This window comes from Microcaecilia unicolor, chromosome 1 (assembly GCF_901765095.1).
Source record: "Microcaecilia unicolor chromosome 1, aMicUni1.1, whole genome shotgun sequence".
NCBI classification, from domain to species: domain Eukaryota; kingdom Metazoa; phylum Chordata; class Amphibia; order Gymnophiona; family Siphonopidae; genus Microcaecilia; species Microcaecilia unicolor.
The window spans coordinates 395,486,434-395,507,565 of NC_044031.1; the positions used below are offsets into that span (position 1 = coordinate 395,486,434).

Sequence of the window (21,132 nt, forward strand, 5' to 3'; positions counted from 1 at the left end):
TCATCAATAAGCCATTAAAACTCTTTCATTGCCAACTGATGTTATCTTAGGCCTCTGATTACAAAGCCATCCTAGCACCTTTAGGATTTAAGTGTAAAACCAGAACTGTCTCCTGGAATGGGTAACTTGGCAATTCTGGGGAAACCCATTTCCCAACCTTGGAAATAAGCTATAAGAAATTGATATTTTCTGGGATTTGCAAAGTACTTGTGACCTGGAGTGGCCACTGTCAGAGAAAATGGCTGAGCTAGAAAGGACTTTAGGACAATGTTATTTTACAATTTACGTAAGTATCTTTCAGTGGTCATATTCCTCTCTTTTGCATGTACCTCCCGTTAACCCTGTCAGAGAATGCTTGTCTTGTAGCACTACAGACAATGTCCCCTAATTTAGCCTAAATTTTCATCTTCTATCCTTCCTAATGTTGATCTTGTGCATGGAGAGACCAGGATAATGAATTGCTGGCCCAAGCCTATATGATTTGAATGTTTGCTATGCCAGCAGGGGCAGCTGAGTCATTTTGGTTTGGGGTAACCAAACTACCTTTTGCCCCTGCTTCTGGTAGCTGATGCCATATAGGACAAAAGGTTGATTCAGTCAAGGCCCTTGTGCTGGACCCTTCTGCTGCCTTTTTATGCTAAGGTGGAGGAGGAAGGAGGAGGAGAAGAAGAAGAGCAGTGGGGAGTCATGGTGCAGCTGGAGTGAGTAAGTTGAGCCTCAGGAGGGTGAGGGCAGGAACTAGGCTGAAGATTTACCTAGGGCACCAGCCCTGATCTTGTTTTATCCTGAAGAAGGGGTTACACCTCTCTCACCCTTACATCACATTCAGGCTGGCCCAAGGATATTGGATGCCATAGGTAAACCTTCAACTGTGCACCCTCCCCCTAAGATCAGCTCAAGACCCTACCACTTCCTCCCTATGGTTCAACATCTCCCCTTCCCCTCCTTATGCCTATGTCTCCAGGTTGCCAGCATCTCCTCTTCCCCTCTGAACCCACACCTAGTTGCCCAGCATCTTATCTCCCTTTCCCTTCTCCTATCCATGTTCAGCATCTCTCCCCTTCTTCTCTCCCTGCCCCTGGGCCACTGCTCTCTATCTCCTCCCATACTAGCCCCAAGTTTAAAAACAATGAGCGCTGGTCAAGCCCCAATAAGCAAAGGGTTCACCCAGCACTTATTCTTCTTTAATTAGGGTCCAGCACTGTAGAAGGTAGGAGGGTTTGACAGCAGCAGGCCCAGCAGGAGGATTCTCGCTCGTGCTGGAGCTGCAGTGCCACTCCTAAACTTTGCCACCCTAGGTGAAATCCTAGTCTGTCTAGTGGCAGGGCCAGGCCTGCATCATAGTACCCTGAACTCTTCCAGTTCTGGAAAGTTCTTCTATTAAACATGTAGTTGAGAAAATATTAATGGGTCTCCACAATTTTAACTGGCCAAAATGTTTTCTATTGTTAAGATATAAAGCTCCATTTTGTTCAATTCTGGTCACTGCACCTCAAAAAAGATATAGTGGAATTAGAAAAGGTGCAGAGAAGGGTAACAAAGATGATACAGGGGATGGGACGACTTCCCTATGAGGAAAGGCTGAAGAGGCTGGGGCTCTTCAGCTTGGAGAAAAGGCGGCTGAGGGGAGATATGATAGAGGTCTATAAGATAATGAGTGGAATGGAACGGGTCGATGTGGAGCATCTGTTTACATTTTCCAAAAATACTAGGATAAGGGGGCATGCAATGAAGCTGCAGTGTAGTACATTTAAAATGAATCAGAGGAAATTTTTCTTCACTCAACGCGTAGTTAGACACTGGAATTCGTTGCCAGAAAAAGTGGTTAAGGTGGTTGACTTAGTGGACTTTTAAAAAGGTTTGGACGGCTTCCTGGAGGAAAAGGCCATAGAATATTATTGAATGGATGTGGGAATAATCCACTATTTCTGGGATGAGTGGGACAAATTGTTTGTACTTTGGACGCTGTCGGAGACAGGGTGCTGGGCTCGATGGACCCTTGGTCTGTCCTGGCATGGCAATGCTTATGTACTTCTATGGGAAATGGGATGTCCAGGTCAGGATGTTCACATTCCCTAAGTATTTTACAAAAAGTTCTACTGAACATGAGACCTTTTGTAAAATACATATAAGGATGTTGGCAAATATATGTACAGAAAGAGAGTTGCTTCTCTTAGCAGCATCTATATATAAAAGCTGGTATTTTAGCCATTTTCCAGACAATTATCCAGTACTACTTAGACTGTGAGCCCATTGGGGACAGTGCAAGCAACCGTACAATTGTATGTAAACCACCTCGACTCGTGCTCGAAAGAGGCAGTATATCACTCCCAAGTCCAACCCTTGGCTGGGATTGATTGATTCATTATTAAGTATTATTAATTTATGAGCAGATTCCTGCTGGTCTGGAGGGAGTGGAAGCACGTTTATAAATAACTTACAAGTGAGTAAACAAGAAACAAATGATAAAATGGTCACTGATGCATCCTTTTTAATTTTAGGGGATAATACTTCCTGTCCTTGTTTTTTCTAAAGCGTTTATTTAAGAAGATTTATATTGTACATTATTTTATTGTATTTGTGTTTTTTTCTTCTCTAAATAGTGAGTAATAATACTCTACTCTGGTAATTCATTCGTAAAGTTGGAATATAAATCTACAAAAATAAAATACATCTATCTCTGGTATAAACTGTATTTATCAGTTCATTTGGCTGCACAAACAGGGGAGTTAATTGAGTGAAGAGAGAACATCCCATCCATTCATATTTAAAAGTATTCTTTTACGATTGCAACCCTAAGGCATATTTTTATGGGGCTAAAACTGAGATGTTATCATTTCACACACCCTTCCTTTCACTCTCAAGTGTACGCTTGCGTTTTATTTCGGCGGTGCAGTCTCGCGACCGCCGGAAGTCGCTACCTCTCCTCGGCTCTGCCACTGCCCTACTGTTAATGGGCCGCAGATACCGGCCGCCAGGGGTCGCTGCACCTCCTCAGCAGCTGTTGCTGTTACGTCAGGGGTCGCTGTGCCGCGGATTCTGCAGTTGTTAATGGATTTCAGGTGTGCGCCCGCGCGGCTCTTATTCCCTCTGTGCCGTTGATTCAGCTGTTGTTAATGGACTTCAGATGTGCGCCCGCGCGGCTGTTCCCTCTGTGCCGTAGGCTCTCGAGTTCGCCAGCACTATGAGCGTGAGTACCGTCCCCTTTTGTTCGAGCCGGGCCAGAGAGGTGTCTAGGGATGGGTATTTTCCGTTGGGTTTAGCATTTAGAAAAGTTGGTTCCCATGGCGGAGTATACGAGGAAAGGCGAGGCGCCAATTGCCAAATATTAAGCAAGCTGTTAAACTGTTCAGGGAGAGTTAATTTCCATTGGCTTTAGCATCTCCAGTAATTTTGAAATCTTGGGAGAGTTCTCGCTGGGCAGCAGTAATACAGTGTTTGAACCACAGTAGAACCGATGGACACATCCACCACACTAAATAGGCTTGAAACAACCTGTTTTTTGCTGTGTTGTTCCCCCAAATTAATTGGCATCATTTAATTGGACTTTTAGCTGGCCTTCCCAAATGTTTAATGTACCTTACAACACTACCATTTTTCTACTACTACTACTACTACTATTTATCATTTCTATAGCGCTACAAGGCATACGCAACGCTGTACACCAGACACTGCCTTAAAGAGCTTACAGTCCAAGTGATCACTGTGATTTGACTTGCCAGAGTTCGTAAGGAGTAAAGGTGGGGTGGGGGTTGTTCTCAGCCCCATTGATCCATCATCCAGGAACCAGCTAATTCTTCTTTACGTAGAAAATAATGCCTAATGTTACTTAATGTGGAAAAATGTAAAGTATTAGCTTCTGTATCTATAGAAAGATTCACAATAGGGTTGTTGTCTTGCAATATCAATCATTAGCTTTAATGCTAAGTCAAAGGATGTCACTTTAAATCCTGGGCAATGTGTCTTGCAATATCAATCATTAGCTTTAATGCTAAGTCAAAGGATGTCACTTTAAATCCTGGGCAATGTGTCTTGGAGTGAGTGTTTTTTCCCTCTTTTCCTTCCTTTCATGTTTTATAAGCAGTAGTAATTTGGTTGATATTTGGTCTAGATCCTGTTTCCCAAATCCTTCATGGTTTTCCAGTATGTTACATTCATCTTTGTGGATATCCTGAAAACTGAGCTTGCTATGGTGTTCTCATGACAAGTCCTATGTAAGATTCTTACACAATAAGGTTCTCAGTAGGTCTTGGCAAGAGAAATGTTGCACTCTTCCCTTGCCATTGTCTCTTCAGAGCTGAAAGACCTGTCTCTTACATTTTGTGAAAGATTACATTTTGATGGAATATAAGCTGTGAAGAACTTCTGAATTTAATATGTAATGAAGAATTTCAAGACTTGTAATATACAAGCTGAAGAGGGCATGCCAAGCATTGCATAATGGTGTATTTTCACTAAGAGTGCATAGTTGGAGTGTGGATGACTAAGTGGATGGAGCAGTTAGTGTAACAGGCAGAGAGACTGAGTGGATAGTGAACATTTGAGTACAAATGGGGAGGGGGTTATGAGTAACTGGAGAGTGAATGAGTGGACTGTGGATTATAAGTGGCAAGGGGTCAAGTGACGAGTGGTGGGAGGGGGTGGTTGCTAGGGTGATGGATATGTGTGTTAGTAGAGAAAGAGTCACTAAGTGAGTGGATGGTGAGGTGTATTACAGTACAGGGGCTAAGTGAGTAAGTAAAGGAAATGGGAGGGGTCTTGTGACTGCACTGGCTGGTAACAGATTTGCTGGGGAACTGAGTAGTGGAGGGGGAGGGTGTGTGTGAAAGAGGGAGTAACTTGAGCTTGGAGCAAGTAGGGTATGAGTGCTGGTGGGAGGAGCCCAGCCTGGCCCTCCCTAAGGTTGATCTTGTTTAGCAGGTAACCAGGCTCCCCAGCTGTTGCCATTATCTGCTATCTGGTTTTTTCACTTCTTTGGCAGGCAGGGTGATCACACCAGTTCGTGTTCTATGCATAACTTTATTAATGCTGTTTTCTGTATGTAGTATGTTTGTCTAAATACACCTGGAAATGGAGAGCAGGGGTTTTTCCCTCCATCTCATCTCTACCACCTTGGTCCTCTTGGAAACACCCATCCTTGGCCAACAAGGAGAAATGGAAACTCACCAATAAAGAATATGAGCACCTTAAAATGAAAAAGAAAAAAAAGTATTATTCAAAATTAATAAATGGTGCATCAACGGATACTAAGATGCTCTTTAAGGTTCTTTCCAATCTTACTAACACAGATAAACTTACATCTTCAGTTGATGATAAAGCCATCAGCCATTCAATTAGCAACGTATTTTAACTCTAGAATTGCTACCACTAGAAGTCTTTTTAGTCTGTCTAATCTCAAGTGGGACCCTTTAGACTATTCTTTGAATTTGATCCCAGTAGATAAAATCTGGAAAGATTTTTCCAATATTTCTTGGCCTTTAATGAATATTTAAGAAATATGCCGCCTCTTATTGCAGTTTAGATTCTTGTCCATCTTGTTATGCAAACAGCATCTGGAAAATTTTATGCATTATTGTTGAATTGGCTGCAAATATTTTTAGAGAATGGGATTTTCCTTCATATATGGGAAATATTATAACCCCGGTTATGAAGAACACAAATGAATTGACTTTGGTAGACCACGTTATTTTACATATTCTGGACAGCATAGGACTAACTGGCAATGTTCATAAATGATTCTTGGTCTTTTTGTAAAAATCATTTTTATAGAGTGAGATTTGATGGTGACTGTTCTGAGAGTTGGTGTAATCAATGTGGTGTTCCACAGGGATCGCTGTTATCTCCTGTTCTTTTTAATGTTTACTAGCATTTGTTGGGATTTATGTTAGAAAAGTTGGGAGTGTACCTTTTTAGCTATGCTGATGGTATTATGATTATGGTCCCCATTACCTTTTCAGTTATTTCACACTTAGTTATTGCAAAACATCTTAAAAGAAATAGAACACTAGATACTAAAGCATAAGCTCAAATTTCAGACAAAACAAAATTTAATTTTCTTAGTCACAACCCTGATATGGATGAAAAGAGTATCATAATAAATATCTGTATCAATTTTCTTCATTAAGATTGTGGGGATATGGTTGAATAATAAATTATGTTGAGATGCAAATTAATACTCTCACTCAGAGATCTTACTTTCTGTTTCGTAATTTGCATCAAATTCAGAAATATTTTGACCAAAACTATTTTCAACGTATTATTCAGGCTTTGATTTTGAGTTTGCTTGATTTATTGTAATATTGTTTATTTGGAGCTTCCAAACAGATACTGAAGAAGCTTCTTACTATACAAAATGTAGCATTATGCTTGATTTTTTTTTTCATTAAAAAAGATTGACAGTGTATCTTGCTATTATGTGAAGCTCCATTGGCTCCCTGTGCAAGCCATGATTCTGTTTTTAAATTTTCTTATCCCCACTTTATCTGTTGAACCAGCATGTTTTTGGTAACAAGAGTTACTAGAATTTCAGAACCTTTCACCTTTCCTTCTCTAAAAACTAGACAAAAATACTTTTTTTTTTTTTTTTCATATCATTGTTTTGATAAGACTATTAAGCATATCTTGATGTCAGAAGTCTCGTATAACCAATTCCGTAAACAGATTAAAACTTACCTAGTTAGACAATTTCTGTTAAATACTGTTAAATAGAAAATGTAGCGTAGGGATTTTCTGTTTTTGCTAGGTTGTTTTGTTATCCCTGGAAATGTCCAGTCTTCTTTAATGTGTGATCTACATTGAACCGAAAGGTATATGGTGGAATATAAATTTATTGTTAATGTTAATTCTCTTTCTATTGTGGGCACATCTTCACTTGGGTTCTTGCTGCCCTAGGCTTTGAGCTTTGGAACAGTGTTGATGTTCATCAACCTATTGGTAGTCTTAAATATGTATTGTATGAATTTAGTTTTTTGTGTTTTATGTCAGTTTAAAAAAATGTTATGTATGTTTTTGTTGTTCACTTTGGACTTGTGGGATGTAAATAAATCATAACCATCCATAATCATAGACACCTAAGTAGTTTACATAGTATGAAATAGGGAGTCCAAAGCAGTGATTGCACATAGGGCAAAGGGCCACAGGACAATCCACAAGTGGGAAAGAAAGCATAAGGCCTAATATTAGTGCCAAAGAATCTAAAAATAATGAGTCCCACTTTGCCTTTTGTCTCAAGTTGTACTACTGCTACCAGCAGAGTTGGGATTGAGAGAGGAGACTTCTTCTTTTTCATACTGGCCCACTCTCTCCTGATCTAACCAAACATAATTCTGCTTTTTCAGAATTTTTTTTCATTGCTTCGTAAGAATCACTGTATTCTCAACCTTTCAAAAAACCACCGCTTGTTGGAGTAAAGACAATTCCAACATGTCTACTCTCCCCAAAATTACATGGCACTCCTATTTCACTTGTATCTCACTTTAAATATCTGGGTGTTATTTTTGATCGAGAACTCTTTCAACCATCACATCTCTGCTTTGTCTAAAACTTTTTGCTTAGATGAAGCTTCCAGAAAACTGTACTGTATGTTCTCTTGATGTCCTGTTTGGACTACTGCAACATCATGTATTCCGGTCTTCCAAATTCTCAACTTTGTCACCTTCAAACAATTCAGAGCACTGCTATCCATGTTTTCTCATGCTAGCTGATTTGACTGGATTACACCTTTGTTCATCATCACTAGCTACCCATTTCTTGTATTCAGTTCAAAATTCTCATACTTACCCATAAAGGTTTGCATTTGAGCAATCCCATCTACCTTTCCTCTCTCATTTGCCCTTACCAGCTCTCTTTAGCTCTTTGTTCTTTAAATTATCATCTTCAAATTCCTGCCATCTATCAGATGCACTACAAGTCTGAGCTATAGAGCTTTTCTTTGTATGGCACCTTTTCTTTGGAGCACTCTTCCCCAACCACTTGAACTTGCCTACCCTAGATTTAGATCACTATTGAAAACTCAATTGTTTGAAAAGACCTTTGACATATGGACAGGCAACAGCAACTCTGTGATGGTTTACTAACATGTGCAATCTTTCCCTCACCTTCCCTATCACTAATTTGAAATTCATTCTTTAGTTTTCTCATCTGTAGTTCTCATTATATTTTCCCTTTCCATACTCTTCCTACTGATTATTCCTACCTCTGTTTTCTTTTCTTTCCTATAAAAACTGGTATTCCTTTTCCTGTTTTTAAGTGAATTTTATTGTACACTGCCTTGTTATTTGAAGAAAAGTCAGTATATCAAATAAAGCAAACTATAAACCATTTAAGGTTAGTACCTCTAACACAACAATTAAACTAGCTGATAGAGGGGGTGCTATTGTTGTGTTTATATATATATATATATATATATATATATATATATATATATATATAGTGGAGATCCAAAGGCATTTGGACAAACCATCCTTCTATAAAAACCTATCCTTCTATACACCTATTCTACAAAAAGAAATTAAGACCCTACTACAAATTGGAAAGGAAGGCCAATATTTAAGTAAAAAAGAGATTGGAATTCAGTCATCCCTACGATCTACATCCTCCCAAAGATAGATTCATTCCTTTCCTAGTAGACCAATAGTGTATGCTATTGGGTCTGTGCTTCAGTCATTGTTTGTGTGTACTGATAAATTTCTGAGACCCATTGTTAAGAAGATTCCCTCCTATGTTCGAGAGACTGCCGATATCACCATTCTTGATGCCATTACATGTACAAAGAACATTATATTGACAGCTTTTGATATAGAATCATTGTATACCAACATCCCATGGAAGGAAGCCATAGAAATAATTAGGGAAACTGTTCAACAAAGATTTTCTTTATCTGGCACTCACTGATTTTTATAGTTGAATTGGCAGCCTTGGTACTAACTAAGAATTATTTTTCTTTTAATGGGCATTTTTACCAACAGTTGAAAGGAACAGCTGTGGGGCAACTATGGCCCCCTCCGTAACAAATGTTTTAAAAATAGGCCCATATATAAATCTTTCATATGTAGATAATATAGAGGCATATTTTCAAAGCTCTTAGACTTGCAAAGTTCCACAGTAACCTATGGAATTTAGTGCTTTGAAAATGAGTCCCATAGTAACTTATGGAACTCTGTAAGTCTAAGTGTTTTGAAAATGAGCCTGATAGTGTCTTGGAAGAGAGATATTGATGACATCTTTATGATCTGGGAAGGCACAGACAATAGATTTGAGGAATGATTTGAATAGTTGAATGGGCTAGATAAGAATCTTAAGTTACAGATGCCTCTCTTTCTTAGACATAAAGATCAGTGTCCGAGATGGTGAATTTGTCACTGACATCTACCAAAAACTTACTCATGTAAACAAGTATTTGAGTTACGACAGTTGTCATAGTAAGTCTTTGAGGACTAATCTCCCATATAGTCAATGTTTACGTTTAAAGAGATTGGACACCACAGTTTTTAATGAGAGATCTTGTGATGTGAAAAGGAGATTTAGAGGAAAGGGATAGATTTCCTGCTTTTTGCATTGAAAATCATTCTGAGAGTGTCTACTTGTGATAGAAGTTTGCTTAAGCCAGCAGACAAAAAAAGGAATAAGGTGTATGTGCTATGCCATTTACATACATGTCAAATTATATTGTTAAGATCTGCCGCCACCTGTGTTTGTTGCTTGTCTCTTGTATGCAGTAAGTGTGAAGAAAAGGTCTAAATATGCCAAACATAGAGTTGCCAAAGGAACTCCAAGAAAAAAATATCAGTGTGAATGTAAAAATCAATTTGTGTGGACAGGAAATTTCACTGGTACAGCAGATCTGCAATTTGGGGGACTCGTTAGATTCACACCTCACTTTTAAACCTCATATTTGTAATGTGGTAAGAGGCTGCTTTTTAAAATTGCAAATGCTGAGCAAATTGAAAGGATGTATTAAATGAGAAGATTTTAAGGTTACACAATGTTTGGTGATCAGTGGTTTCGATTATTGTAATATTTTACATCTAGGATTGCCATATTTTCAGTTTATACAAAGTACAGCAATATGACGTGTCTTGATGCTTGAGATCCCAGCATATTACTCCAGTCTTGAAAGAACTTCACTGTTTACCAATGAAGAAAAGAATTAGTTTCAAAATTCTACTTATATATAACATATTAAAGCAGGAGGCAGCTCAGTACATTTCTGCGGTACTCAAAATTTACCAAGATCAGAGGGCATGGAGAATGGCTTCTATTACAACTTTGAGGAAAATACAGTTTGATGAAAATAGAGAACTGTTTGAATTGCAGGCCCTATGATGTGTGGGACAAGCTTTCTTTGCAGATTAGGTGGTGAAACCTGCTAAATTAAAGAAATCGTTGCAAGGACACCTATTTGTTAAGGCATATGTATGATTGATGCAATAGCAGTTGTATGTACCAAGTGGATTAGACATCCTGCAGTTTTATGTGATTTTTAAGATGTATTGTTTTGAAGTACTGAAGTTTTTAGTTTATATGTAATGTTATCATTATGTCTAATTTGCTTAGAGATAAGCGGAACATAAATCATTAAACCATAAACTTATCTTGGGACCTTATGATCCATCGGTGTAAAGTGGAAACAGTTTGGCATCACCACGAAACCCTCAAGAAAGCCATTTCTACAAAGGCAATGGTCTTGGATTAAGGGACTGCTAGAAGGATGCTATGAGACCTGTGATTACTTTTGCTTTAAAAGAACTGCAGGGATCTTTGCTGGAGACTGTGGAAAATGTTGATAGTTCAATAATTTTCAAGATTACTCCATAAACATGTCCTACATGGGAGGTTGGTAAAAAGGAAGCCGCTGCTGAAGAACGGCCATATGATAGGCTGTATTGCATTTGCAAAGAAACACTTAATGGACACTGAACACGTGGAAGAAGGTTTTGTGGTCTGATGAGACCAAAGCACAACTTTCTAGACTGCATACTAAACAATATGTATGGCATAAAACATATACAGCACATCAACCTGCTACTACCATCCCTTTAGTAAAGCATGATGGTGAGAGAATTATATTATTGGAATGTTTTGCAGCAGAGGGACAAGAAGGCTTGTGGGAATGAGGGATGGTTTAAAGTATTGGGCTATTCTGGAAGGAAACCTATAAGATAATTTGATACAGAAATAATAAAAAAAATCAATCAAATCAGATGTTTGTAAAATTGTCATCAGGTGATATGGATACTATGGTTGAGGATTGGAATGTTAAACTATCCAGTCTGGTTCAGGAGAGAGCCCTGTTTTAAATAGATTACTTTGCCTTGGTGTACTTCAGTTGGTAGCGAGAAAGTGAAAAGTTAGATTGTGGAACAAAATTAAACTTGACAGTGACAACATTTTTATCTTGGGAAAAGTGTTAGCCTACTGCACTTAACTTAGTGGGCTGGGGAACTGGGTTCAATTCCTACTGCAGCTCCTTGTGACCGTAGCAAGTCACTTGACCCTCCATCGCCCCAGATACAGAAACAAATTGTGAACCCAGGAGGAACAGTGGAATTACCTGCATAGAAAATGTAAACTGCTTTGGTTGTATCACAGAAAAGAAGTATACCAGGTCTGTGATCCTTTACTGTTAAATGCAAAGAAGTCATTTTTCTAAGAAAAATATTAGTGGCACAAAAGATTCAAATAATCTGTTTCAAATAGTGAGAATATATCTTACTGTAGCCCTTCTATAGAGGAGCTAGCTGATTTATTGTGATCGTGATCAAAAAATCATGTTGATGAGGTCTTGGCTTCAGAAGTCTTTACCATTATCTAAATCTGAAAATGAAGAAAGTCTCAGTTATTGCAGATACAATCTGCTGGAATATCTTGTATAAGGTTCTTCCAGTTGCGCATGAATTCCTATCTAAATTTGTAAACAAATTCAGTAAAGTTTTTTTGCCATCTTGATCCTTGTCTGTCGAACATGTTTAAACTGTTTCCCCCATAAGGTTTATGTTGGGCTCTTTTTTTTTTTTTTTTTTTTGTTTTGTTATTTGCTTTGGAAAGTTTCCCTTCTGGCATGTTAGTACTGTTACTCTCCAATCTTGAAAGATTCATCTAAATTAGGGGTTCTTAATGCTGTCCTGGGGGAACCACAGCCAGTCAGGTTTTCAGGATATCCACAATGAAATATGCATATGAGAGATGTGCATACCAAGGAGATAGTGTATGCAAATTGATCTCATGACTATTCATTGTGGATATCCTGAAAACCTGACTGGCTGGGGTTCCCTCAGGACAGGCTTAGGAATCACTGCTATACTAATTATCATCCTATAGTGAGTATTCCATTTTTTGCATAAAGTTTCCAAAGTAGCAGTGGCTTACTATCTTTAGGAGTATATAGATAAATTTGACTAGATAATGTGCAGTCTGGATTTCATACATTTTATAGTTCGGAAACATCAATTATAAGACTGAGTGCTGACACTCAAATATAAGGGTTGATCTGCAGTATTAATGTAATTAAATTTATCATTAGTATTTGACTTAGTTGACTATGACCTGCTGTTAGAAAAGCAGGATTCTAGTTGGAATAACTGGATCAGTCTGGTCTTTGTTTTCAGTGTTCCTAAAAACTTGGCAATATGGAGCTATAAAAAATTGGAAAGACCTCTTAAATTGGTCTCCTGGACGTGAAGTGTCTCAGGACACTCCGCTATCCCCAGTCCTGTTCAACATCTTTTAGTTCACTTGGTTTAGAATTTAAAACTTTAGGATTATCATATTGCATCTACATAAATGTTGTACAAATTATTTTTCCTGAAATTTTCTAAGTTAAAAGCATTTTTGAATTCATTGATAGCTGTTTTCATAAAATTTCAAACTGGATGTCATAAGTTAAACGTAGAAAAGACTATTGTGTTAGGGGGTTTCAATGAACCAATCTGATGATCCAATTGTTAATCTAGTATTTGGAGATAAGATTCATAGTCTGTTTCTGGTTAGACTCTTGTTTAAAAGGAGACTTCCAGATTAAACATATGTCTTGTTCTGTGTTTAGATTTTGTCTATACTCGAATATAAACAGAATTTTGGGCCAACCCCCCCCCCCAAAAAAAAAAAAATGGGGATCTGAAATCTCCCTACAGTTACTGGCATTTCTTCCTTTACCCCTCTGAAGCCCCTCCGCCCCCCCCCCTGGTTACTGGGATTTTGCTTGCAGTTCTTCCCTCCTTCGTCAGACACTGATAAAGGTATGTGATGGGCTGGTGCAGAGCCTTGAGTATCTGAATATTGGCCTGCTGGCTTCCGCTAGTGTGCTTATTGCAAAACTTACTGCACTTTAGTAGAAGAGCTCAATAATGTATGTGCTTTTGATATGTTAGTTTAGTATAATAGGATGTGCTTTCAGGCTGAGAAGCACTACCTAGGCATTTGGGTTTTAAGGATTTTCACAATGAATGTGCATGAGAGAAAGCTTCATGTAGTGAGTCTTCAGATTTATCTCATGCATATTCGTTGTGGTAATCCTGAAAACCTGACTGGCTAAGTGTGCCTCCAGGAGAGAGTTGAGACGCATTGGGATAGGAGAAGGAACACAGAGTTGGAGATGAGGACTTCCCAGGCTATATTGTTAGTAGAGAGCCTTTGTCTTTTGAAGTCGCTGTACAGTTGAATATCTCACCAAAAATGAAGAGAGTTGCCAGGAAAGGTTTATGTATCTGAAACTCGGAGTTGTAACATTCAAGAAAGGGTGGCTTATTTTCAACTAGACTATGAGTGCATCAGTAAGCCTAAGGAGCTTACACTTCTGGTATGATTTAGAATGAGTTACCTGAATCTGAGACATCTCTCGAGGTATTTTCCTTCAGATGAGCACATCAGCTGCGATGGCTGCAGCAGATAAGTTCTTGATTCTGGAACTGTCGTTTGTTTTGGAGAAGGCAGTGACTTTTAAAGTGCTGGTAACATTTTATTATTTAGAGTCCCAATTCTTTCACCCACCCCTTTCTCTTTTCCCAGACCGTATGTTGGTACCTTGAGTTTTGCATCAGACACTGACCAAGATAACTTTTCCATGCAATTTTTATTTAGACCAATTTCGGAGGTATTTACAATTGTTCTGTTTGTTTGTACTACTACTACTTATCATTTGTATAGGGCTACTAGATGTACGCAGCACTGTACAAATTATATGCAAGTATTCTTTGCAACTAGGGCTGTGGAAGTTTGAGTGACTTACCCAGGGTCACAAGGAGCTACAGGGTCAATCAAACCCAATTTCCTAGGATTTCGGCACACTGCACAAACCATCAGGCTATTGCGCCACTCAGGCATGTGTTGTGGAGAGTAACTCCGTTGAGATTATTTCCAGACTTTTTGCCTTTTGAACATTTTAACCACAGAGAATACCGTATGTAGCCAATTTCCTTTATTAAACTGCAAAATATGTGAATGGCGTGCCCTCTTGTGGGCATATGAGAAAAGGTTTCTAATGATTCAAATAGCAACTTCTATGCACTTGCTGGTGACTGTTTAATTATGCCCCCCCACCACACCCAATTTTGTAGGTGTCTACTTTCCTACCCCTCATTTCCATCCACCTCAAAAATATTTTAAGGATCTTGTGGCAGCTAACTTGCGTTAACCTTTGGTAAAAGACCCCTTAAGTCTAGTATAGCTATAATATGCTGTACATCACCATGAGTGAATTCTTATCATAAAGATGTTTAATAAATCCCAATAAATAAAATGTTTTATGTCCTTTGATTCTATTACTCCAATTTTTCTGTACAGTGAGAAATAGTTGTAGTTAGGCTGAATAATGGGGAAGTCCTCCAGTTATATAATATACTGGTCTATTGCAGGAATGAATATATACTAGCCATCATTTTTAGTTAGGAGCTAGTAACACTAGTTGATATAGGAAAGGGAAAAAATAATATAGGCTAGTTACACTTTTAGGTGGTCCTCATCAAGCATCATAAATTGCTTGATGAGGAAGTAGGATACACATGGGAAAATGTGCAAAATGCACAAAAGCAGCAAAAGTTTTGGTGTTGCCTTTTTCCACACACAGACCATTTTTATGACATGACTTTAAACTTTAATGCATTGCATTCAGATGAAAAAAGTTACCATTGTAAAGGGCTCTGTTGCATATAGTCTGCTCAGCATTCATGAGCTGTAATGCTAAATCATGAAAGGCAGCTCATGAGTACTGAGTTTTGCAAAAAGAAGCACATGAAAAAGGCTTTGCAGACTGATTTTTGAAAAAGGCAGAACTGCACTTTCCTAGTGTATAGTTTTCTTTCATTGTCGGACCCTGGAACTCCCAATCAGGTGCTGGTTCCGTAAAAGGGAATACATGGCATTGGTCACAAGCATCTTTCCTCCCCCCCCCCCCCCCATTAGTAAACCACACATTTCTCCAGCCCTGTGCAGCCCAAAGCAGCTTAAATAGTTGCCCGTGGAAAATGCCACCCAGAAGGCCTTTATTGTCCCCCCCCCCCCTTCACTCCTTGTGCAAGGGGTAAACCAGCAACTGAAATACAAGGAACCTGTGAAAAAGAGAAAGTGATATGCATCATCTAGGAAAGAGAAGATGGAACCTGTATCTATATAGGTGTTGTCTACAGTCCTCGAAGTGTCTTGAGTTCGGGCATAAACCAGGGGTTATATTTAGGATGATATGTCGCAGTATCCCTGGGGTGATGGGGGTTGCTAAAATATCAAAGGCAGATGAAAGTGAAGCGTTGCACACAGAGTTGTGAGGGTGATGATAACATGACTTATTGCTGGAATGTCCAAACAGTGACTGACCTTGAGTGTAGGTGTAGTTGAAAGAAGGGAGAAACCTAATTCAGCAAGATGATGGAGGAAATTACACTCTAAATGGGTTATTGTGCTATTGACATGCATATTGAAATCTCTCCAGACCAGCAAGGCATAGTTGAAAAGACACACTGTCAAAAGATGCCAGTGAAAGAGAAGGTGCTAAGTAAAGAAAAAAAACAAGATGGGGACGCCATTTCGTTCAGTTGAACTAGTAAGGTATCCATAAAAGGATTGGAGCGATAAGAGTATTACCTTGGGTTTAAGCAAAGTCAGAGCAAACACTGCCGTTTCACCTCCTTTCTTCTTGGAGTGGTAGGTAGAGAAGGGAGAATAGGCCGGTAAAATATGCACATAAATTGCAACTCTGCTCCAGCCAAACTCTTCCCTGAACATATCTAATCTTAAGTGATTCGTAAGTATGTGGTGGAGAGAGGATCGAAATCTATAACATCCAGAGTGGAACAGATAAATGCAAACAGATTTTTATAAAGTACAGACTAAAAAGATCTGGAACTCCAGAGGATGTGTTAAAAGCAGTTAGCCTAGTTGGATTTTAAAAAACAGGAGTTGGACATATTTGTGGCGCTAGTCAATAAACCACTATTAAGGTAGACTCGGAAAAAGTCAGAGTTTATCCTTGGGGGGGGGGGGGGGGGGGGGCGCGATTGGTCACTGTTGGAAATGGGGCTAAATAGCCCAGTATGGAAATTTGTGTGTTATGTTGCAACATGAGGTAATTTTTATAAAAGCCCTTTTTATACATGAAAAATTACCTTCTTTACATGGAGGCAGTGTGCGAAGGGAGCCTGATTATGAAATATGTGCATATCTACAGGCAGGAGCAACATGTAAAATTTCATGTGTAAGCTTGCTAAAGATGTGAGAAGCTTATTTGCATCCATAGCCAGCTTTCACCCCCCCAAAAAAAGGCTGGGGGTCAGTATATTTGCCTCCTAGTGTATTTCATTTTTTGTTAATTATAATCAGAATCAGATATTATGAAGTGCTGTAAGTGGACAGCTTTTTTTCTCATTTTCTCTTGTGATCTTCAAGGAGGAAGAAAGTCAACAGCCAAGCAGTGAGATAACTGAGTCTATGGCTCCCACCAATGAATTTTATGTAAGTAACATGCTGCAAAGTCTGTTCTACACAATGTTATTGGGGGGGGGGGGGGGGGGGGGGGGGGGGGGCAGACAACAAGCTAAATCTGATCCTTTTTCTAGTAATGAGTTATTCAACATGCAAATATTTTTTGTACACACAGTATTACTATTACTCTCACCTTCAGCAGTCCACAGTAAAAGTTTATTGTGATATCTTTTATAGCAGAGTGTTTAATCCAAGTTAGGACTGTAAAATGCTGTGGAATGCTGTTTGGAGGATAGATAATATAGAAATACAAAACCATAAACATTAATTTCTAAAATTGGCTTGAAAGCGCACAGTTACATCTCTTTTTAAACATGTAACTTCCTTCAGTGGGCTCTCAGCTTCTCTCCTGTTCCTCTGTCCATCCTCATCTGAGCCCGTGCTTTGTGTGCTGCTCTCTGATTGGCTGGGTGGGCCTGAGTAGAGCGACCTGAGATGAGTTGGTAGAGAGATTTCAGAATAGATTTTAATAAAATACCTATTAGAAAAAATAAATGGTCAGGCAACAAAGGTACAGAAAATAATTTTACTCTTAGTTTAGGATAAAGTAATGTGGTAGCTGTGTTAATAATCTCTCGATATAAAACGCACCGCCAACGTTCTAATGAAGCCTCAGAAATTTCCAACATTCTAAATTGAAGTTGTGTAGTTCACATAACTGCCCCGCCCTCATGTCACCATGTGATGTCGAGGGCGGGGCAATGACACACCCAATCGCATCGCTCACCCGCCCCGCCCTCGCGTCTATCTGTCAGGACGTCAAGTACGGGTAAACAAACAAAAAAAAAGAGGAACTTCACTCAGCAATGCCGCCGCGCGCACCCCTCCAAACATGCAAGGATCTCGGCTGCATGAGTGTTCGCAGGACTCTGTACTGGCAGAGGCAGACACCTTGCGATGACACTAAACCACAGAACAACAAAGTAGTGGGCTGCTTCGCTGCAGCAGTGAGTCCTGAACCCCAGCCCAATGAGCCCAACATCGCAAAATGGACCTGGCCAAGCAAGGTAGACAGGAAGCACAAAGAAAAGGGGGGAGGGGTGAAACAGAGGGAAAAAAAGGGAAGGGAGCTCAGATCAAGGGGTTAATGCGCCACCTGTCCCTTGCAGAAGAGCAGACCCGTCACCTATGCCACACTGGGTGGGTTCCATCGCCTCCTGCTCCTCAATTATATTTCATTGCAGGCTAAGTTGATAAGGCTTCTGCACAAATACCTAACCTTTGAAGACTCTGTCATGTTTTATGTTTAAAAAACAGTGTGTGATCGCCATTATTAAAAGATAGGCTTTTTTTTCACCAATAGGGAGTTTTCAATTTATCGCTGCAACATTTGTTGGGCTGTCAAGGAAGTGGATAGCAGGGGTAATTTTCATTGGACTTTTCATTTCACCCCCTCCCTCGGTATTATATGACAGACGCTTTAGCTCTTTACAAAACTTGCAACTTTACATACAGTTCTCACACCTGCAAATTCAGTCAACCATACACCAGCTGACAAAGACCTAGATGGGATTTTACAGACACACACTCGCACATTCACTCTCTCTCTCTCTCTCTTACACAGTCACTCGCACACACACTCTCACAAACATACACACACCGAGGAAAACCTTGCTAGCGCCCATTTCATTTGTGTACGAAACGGGCCTTTTTTACTAGTTACTAATAAAGGCATTAATGTGTGTTCACACAGTAGTACACTTTAGTGAATCCAGCCCTTGGTGATTTGATGTTTGTTTTTTTTAAATATAATTTTAGGATGAGAACTTTCATTTGTTTGCAGTATTACTTTATAGCAGGGTTGTCCAACCTTGGTCCTCAAGGGCTGCAATCCAGTCGGGTTTTCCCGGAGAGAACGTATATTGTATTTCAGCATTGGCTGAATACTCCTATTTACTGCATTCATCAGTGTTTTGCAAGAAAGCTCTTTGTTTGCACTCCTTTTGTGTATCATTGTTTCAGGAAATATAACTTGTGGCTGGATTGCATATTGTTCAACCACTATTTAGCTTCACCAACAGACAAGTCCTGAACTTGTAGGTTATGCCCATCTACCAGCAGGTGATGATGGAACTAAATTGAGCTCTTATCATACAGAACAGTGTTCAGCTGTTCCAATTCAGTATTTCTCCATTTCCAGCAGGTGGCAGATGGTTTTGGTGCAGCTTCTGGACTCCTTTGTGGATGCTTGCTTATATTCTGGCAACTCTGGTCTGGTTGAGTTGAGGGAAAGGCTTGGTTCCCTGCCTGGTATTGAGGGGTATGCTTGGTGATGCCAGGTCCCTGCAGGTCCCTGTCTTGCCACTCAACTTCTCTTTCCTCCTTTAAAAAAAAATTGTGGCTGTGATGGAAGCGTCTCTACAAGGCACTTTGTTGGCTCTGGGTCAGATCCCTCTGCCTTTTCTGTGTTGCACAGTGGGGAGGTTATGGAGAGGTTGGTGAATACTGTTTTTGCTTTTCCTCAGTGCCAGTTTTGTTCACAGAGCTTCTTTCATTTCAGCCTCTCCCCTGACTAATGTTAGGTGCCAAACTTATACTTGTTGAAATCTGGTGTAAATGCTGGTGCCTAAGTTAGGAGCACTGAGGCAGTATTCTTTTTTTTTTTTTTTTTTTTTTTGAATAGTATCTTTATTGTATCAAGGACAGGAACATCACAAAAACCAAGCCATGCAAAGGGTCATCAAGAACAAGGCAATGATATACAGCAACCAATGTCCCAATATACAGTGATCCCCTGCCCCCAAACATATTTATAAGAATGAAAAGTAGAAATCCCCCACCCACAACCATCACACTCATAGGCATACAAGCACCATCAGTCATATAAACAAGTAGATAAACCAAAGAGCAGTGTCCTATTCTCTATCGTCCGATTTCATACATTTTGGTATATCTGTGCCTTAATTGACGCTTTCCCTATGATGTACACTGCTACAACTATGCGTGCAACTTTTCGGAATACTCCTGACATTCCCATGGCCTTGCACCTTTTGAGTTATATGCAAATAGAGATAGGCGCCATGCCTTTAAGAATAGCACGCAGCCAGATGCATGTTCAAATTTTAATGAGTGCCAATTAACATCAATAATTGGTTGTTAGTACCCAATTATTGGTAGTTAAGGTCTTGTTCAATTCATATGTATGTGCATCTCCAGTGCGTACACATACTTGGGAGCGCAAATCTGGGTGCCATACATAGAATCCGGAGGTACTGCTTCAGAAACTTAACATTTACAGGACAAGGCTGAAGGGACTCAGAATGGTCCCAAAATTTACTGCTAACACTCGCAATAGTACTTGCATTATGCCAAAGAAAGCTTCTTTCTGGACTCTATAAAATGTAGTATACATAAGCAACTTTTCCAGGTGTGCTTGAAAATCCCTTTTAATCTGGCTTATGTCACGTAAAACGATGGAAAATGTCTCATTCTGCCATATTTTCTAGGTCTTGAACTACATTTCTTAGTACTTAAATGATCGTTTCTCTCTGTGGTCGCATGGGACTTGCACCTCTGTGATCAGTGCCATTCTAGTGTTTCTTTTTTTTTTTTTCAAAACTTTACCTTGTATAATAGCTCACAAAACTTTAAAGTATCCATATGTTCACTGAAGCACAAAAAACTCATGGGGGGAAAAAGCCTTAGAACCCTTCTTTCACGTCCTAATAACGGAAGAAACTTTGGTAGGATTAACAGGATAAAGTTACTTCATAGGCATAAAAAAACCCCAGAGTAAAAATTTGAAAATTTGTTAAAGCTTCAGTGAAAATAATTAAACTTTCATAGATCCAATATACTAAATGACACAATAAAATCTTTGCAAATGCAAAACTTAAGCATTCATGTGGATCTCTTATTTCTCTTGCACTGACTGTGACCAGATTTTCGCCGGACAGGCTGTGTCAAGGTGTTAACAGTGCTTTAGCTTTTAATTGCATTATCTGCAGTGTTAGCATCACTTTTTGGGAGTGTGAAGTCGAGACTGTTGAGCTATTTGAAGAGTTTGTGGTCAATATCACCAAGTGGGTTGTTTCATGATTTGAGTCAGTTATGAGCAAGATGGAACAAACAAGATGCGAGCAAACCAGTTGGCTCAATCAATTTTATTCACCAATATAAGTGTAAAAAATGAGAAACAATTGTGTATGTCCAGAGTCTTTGCAT

The 21,132-nt window shown here is 39.3% G+C and overlaps 1 protein-coding gene across 1 annotated transcript in view; it reads left to right on the plus strand.

Moving 5' to 3' along the window:
* The first annotated feature begins 3,135 nt into the window (after window positions 1-3,135).
* SYCP2L (synaptonemal complex protein 2 like) overlaps window positions 3,136-21,132 on the plus strand; it is a 331,807-nt gene continuing 313,810 nt past the window's right edge. The window contains 2 exon segments of the mRNA XM_030210982.1: window positions 3,136-3,190; window positions 16,873-16,938. Coding sequence (XP_030066842.1) covers window positions 3,185-3,190; window positions 16,873-16,938 — 72 coding nt within the window. The 5' untranslated portion in view covers window positions 3,136-3,184.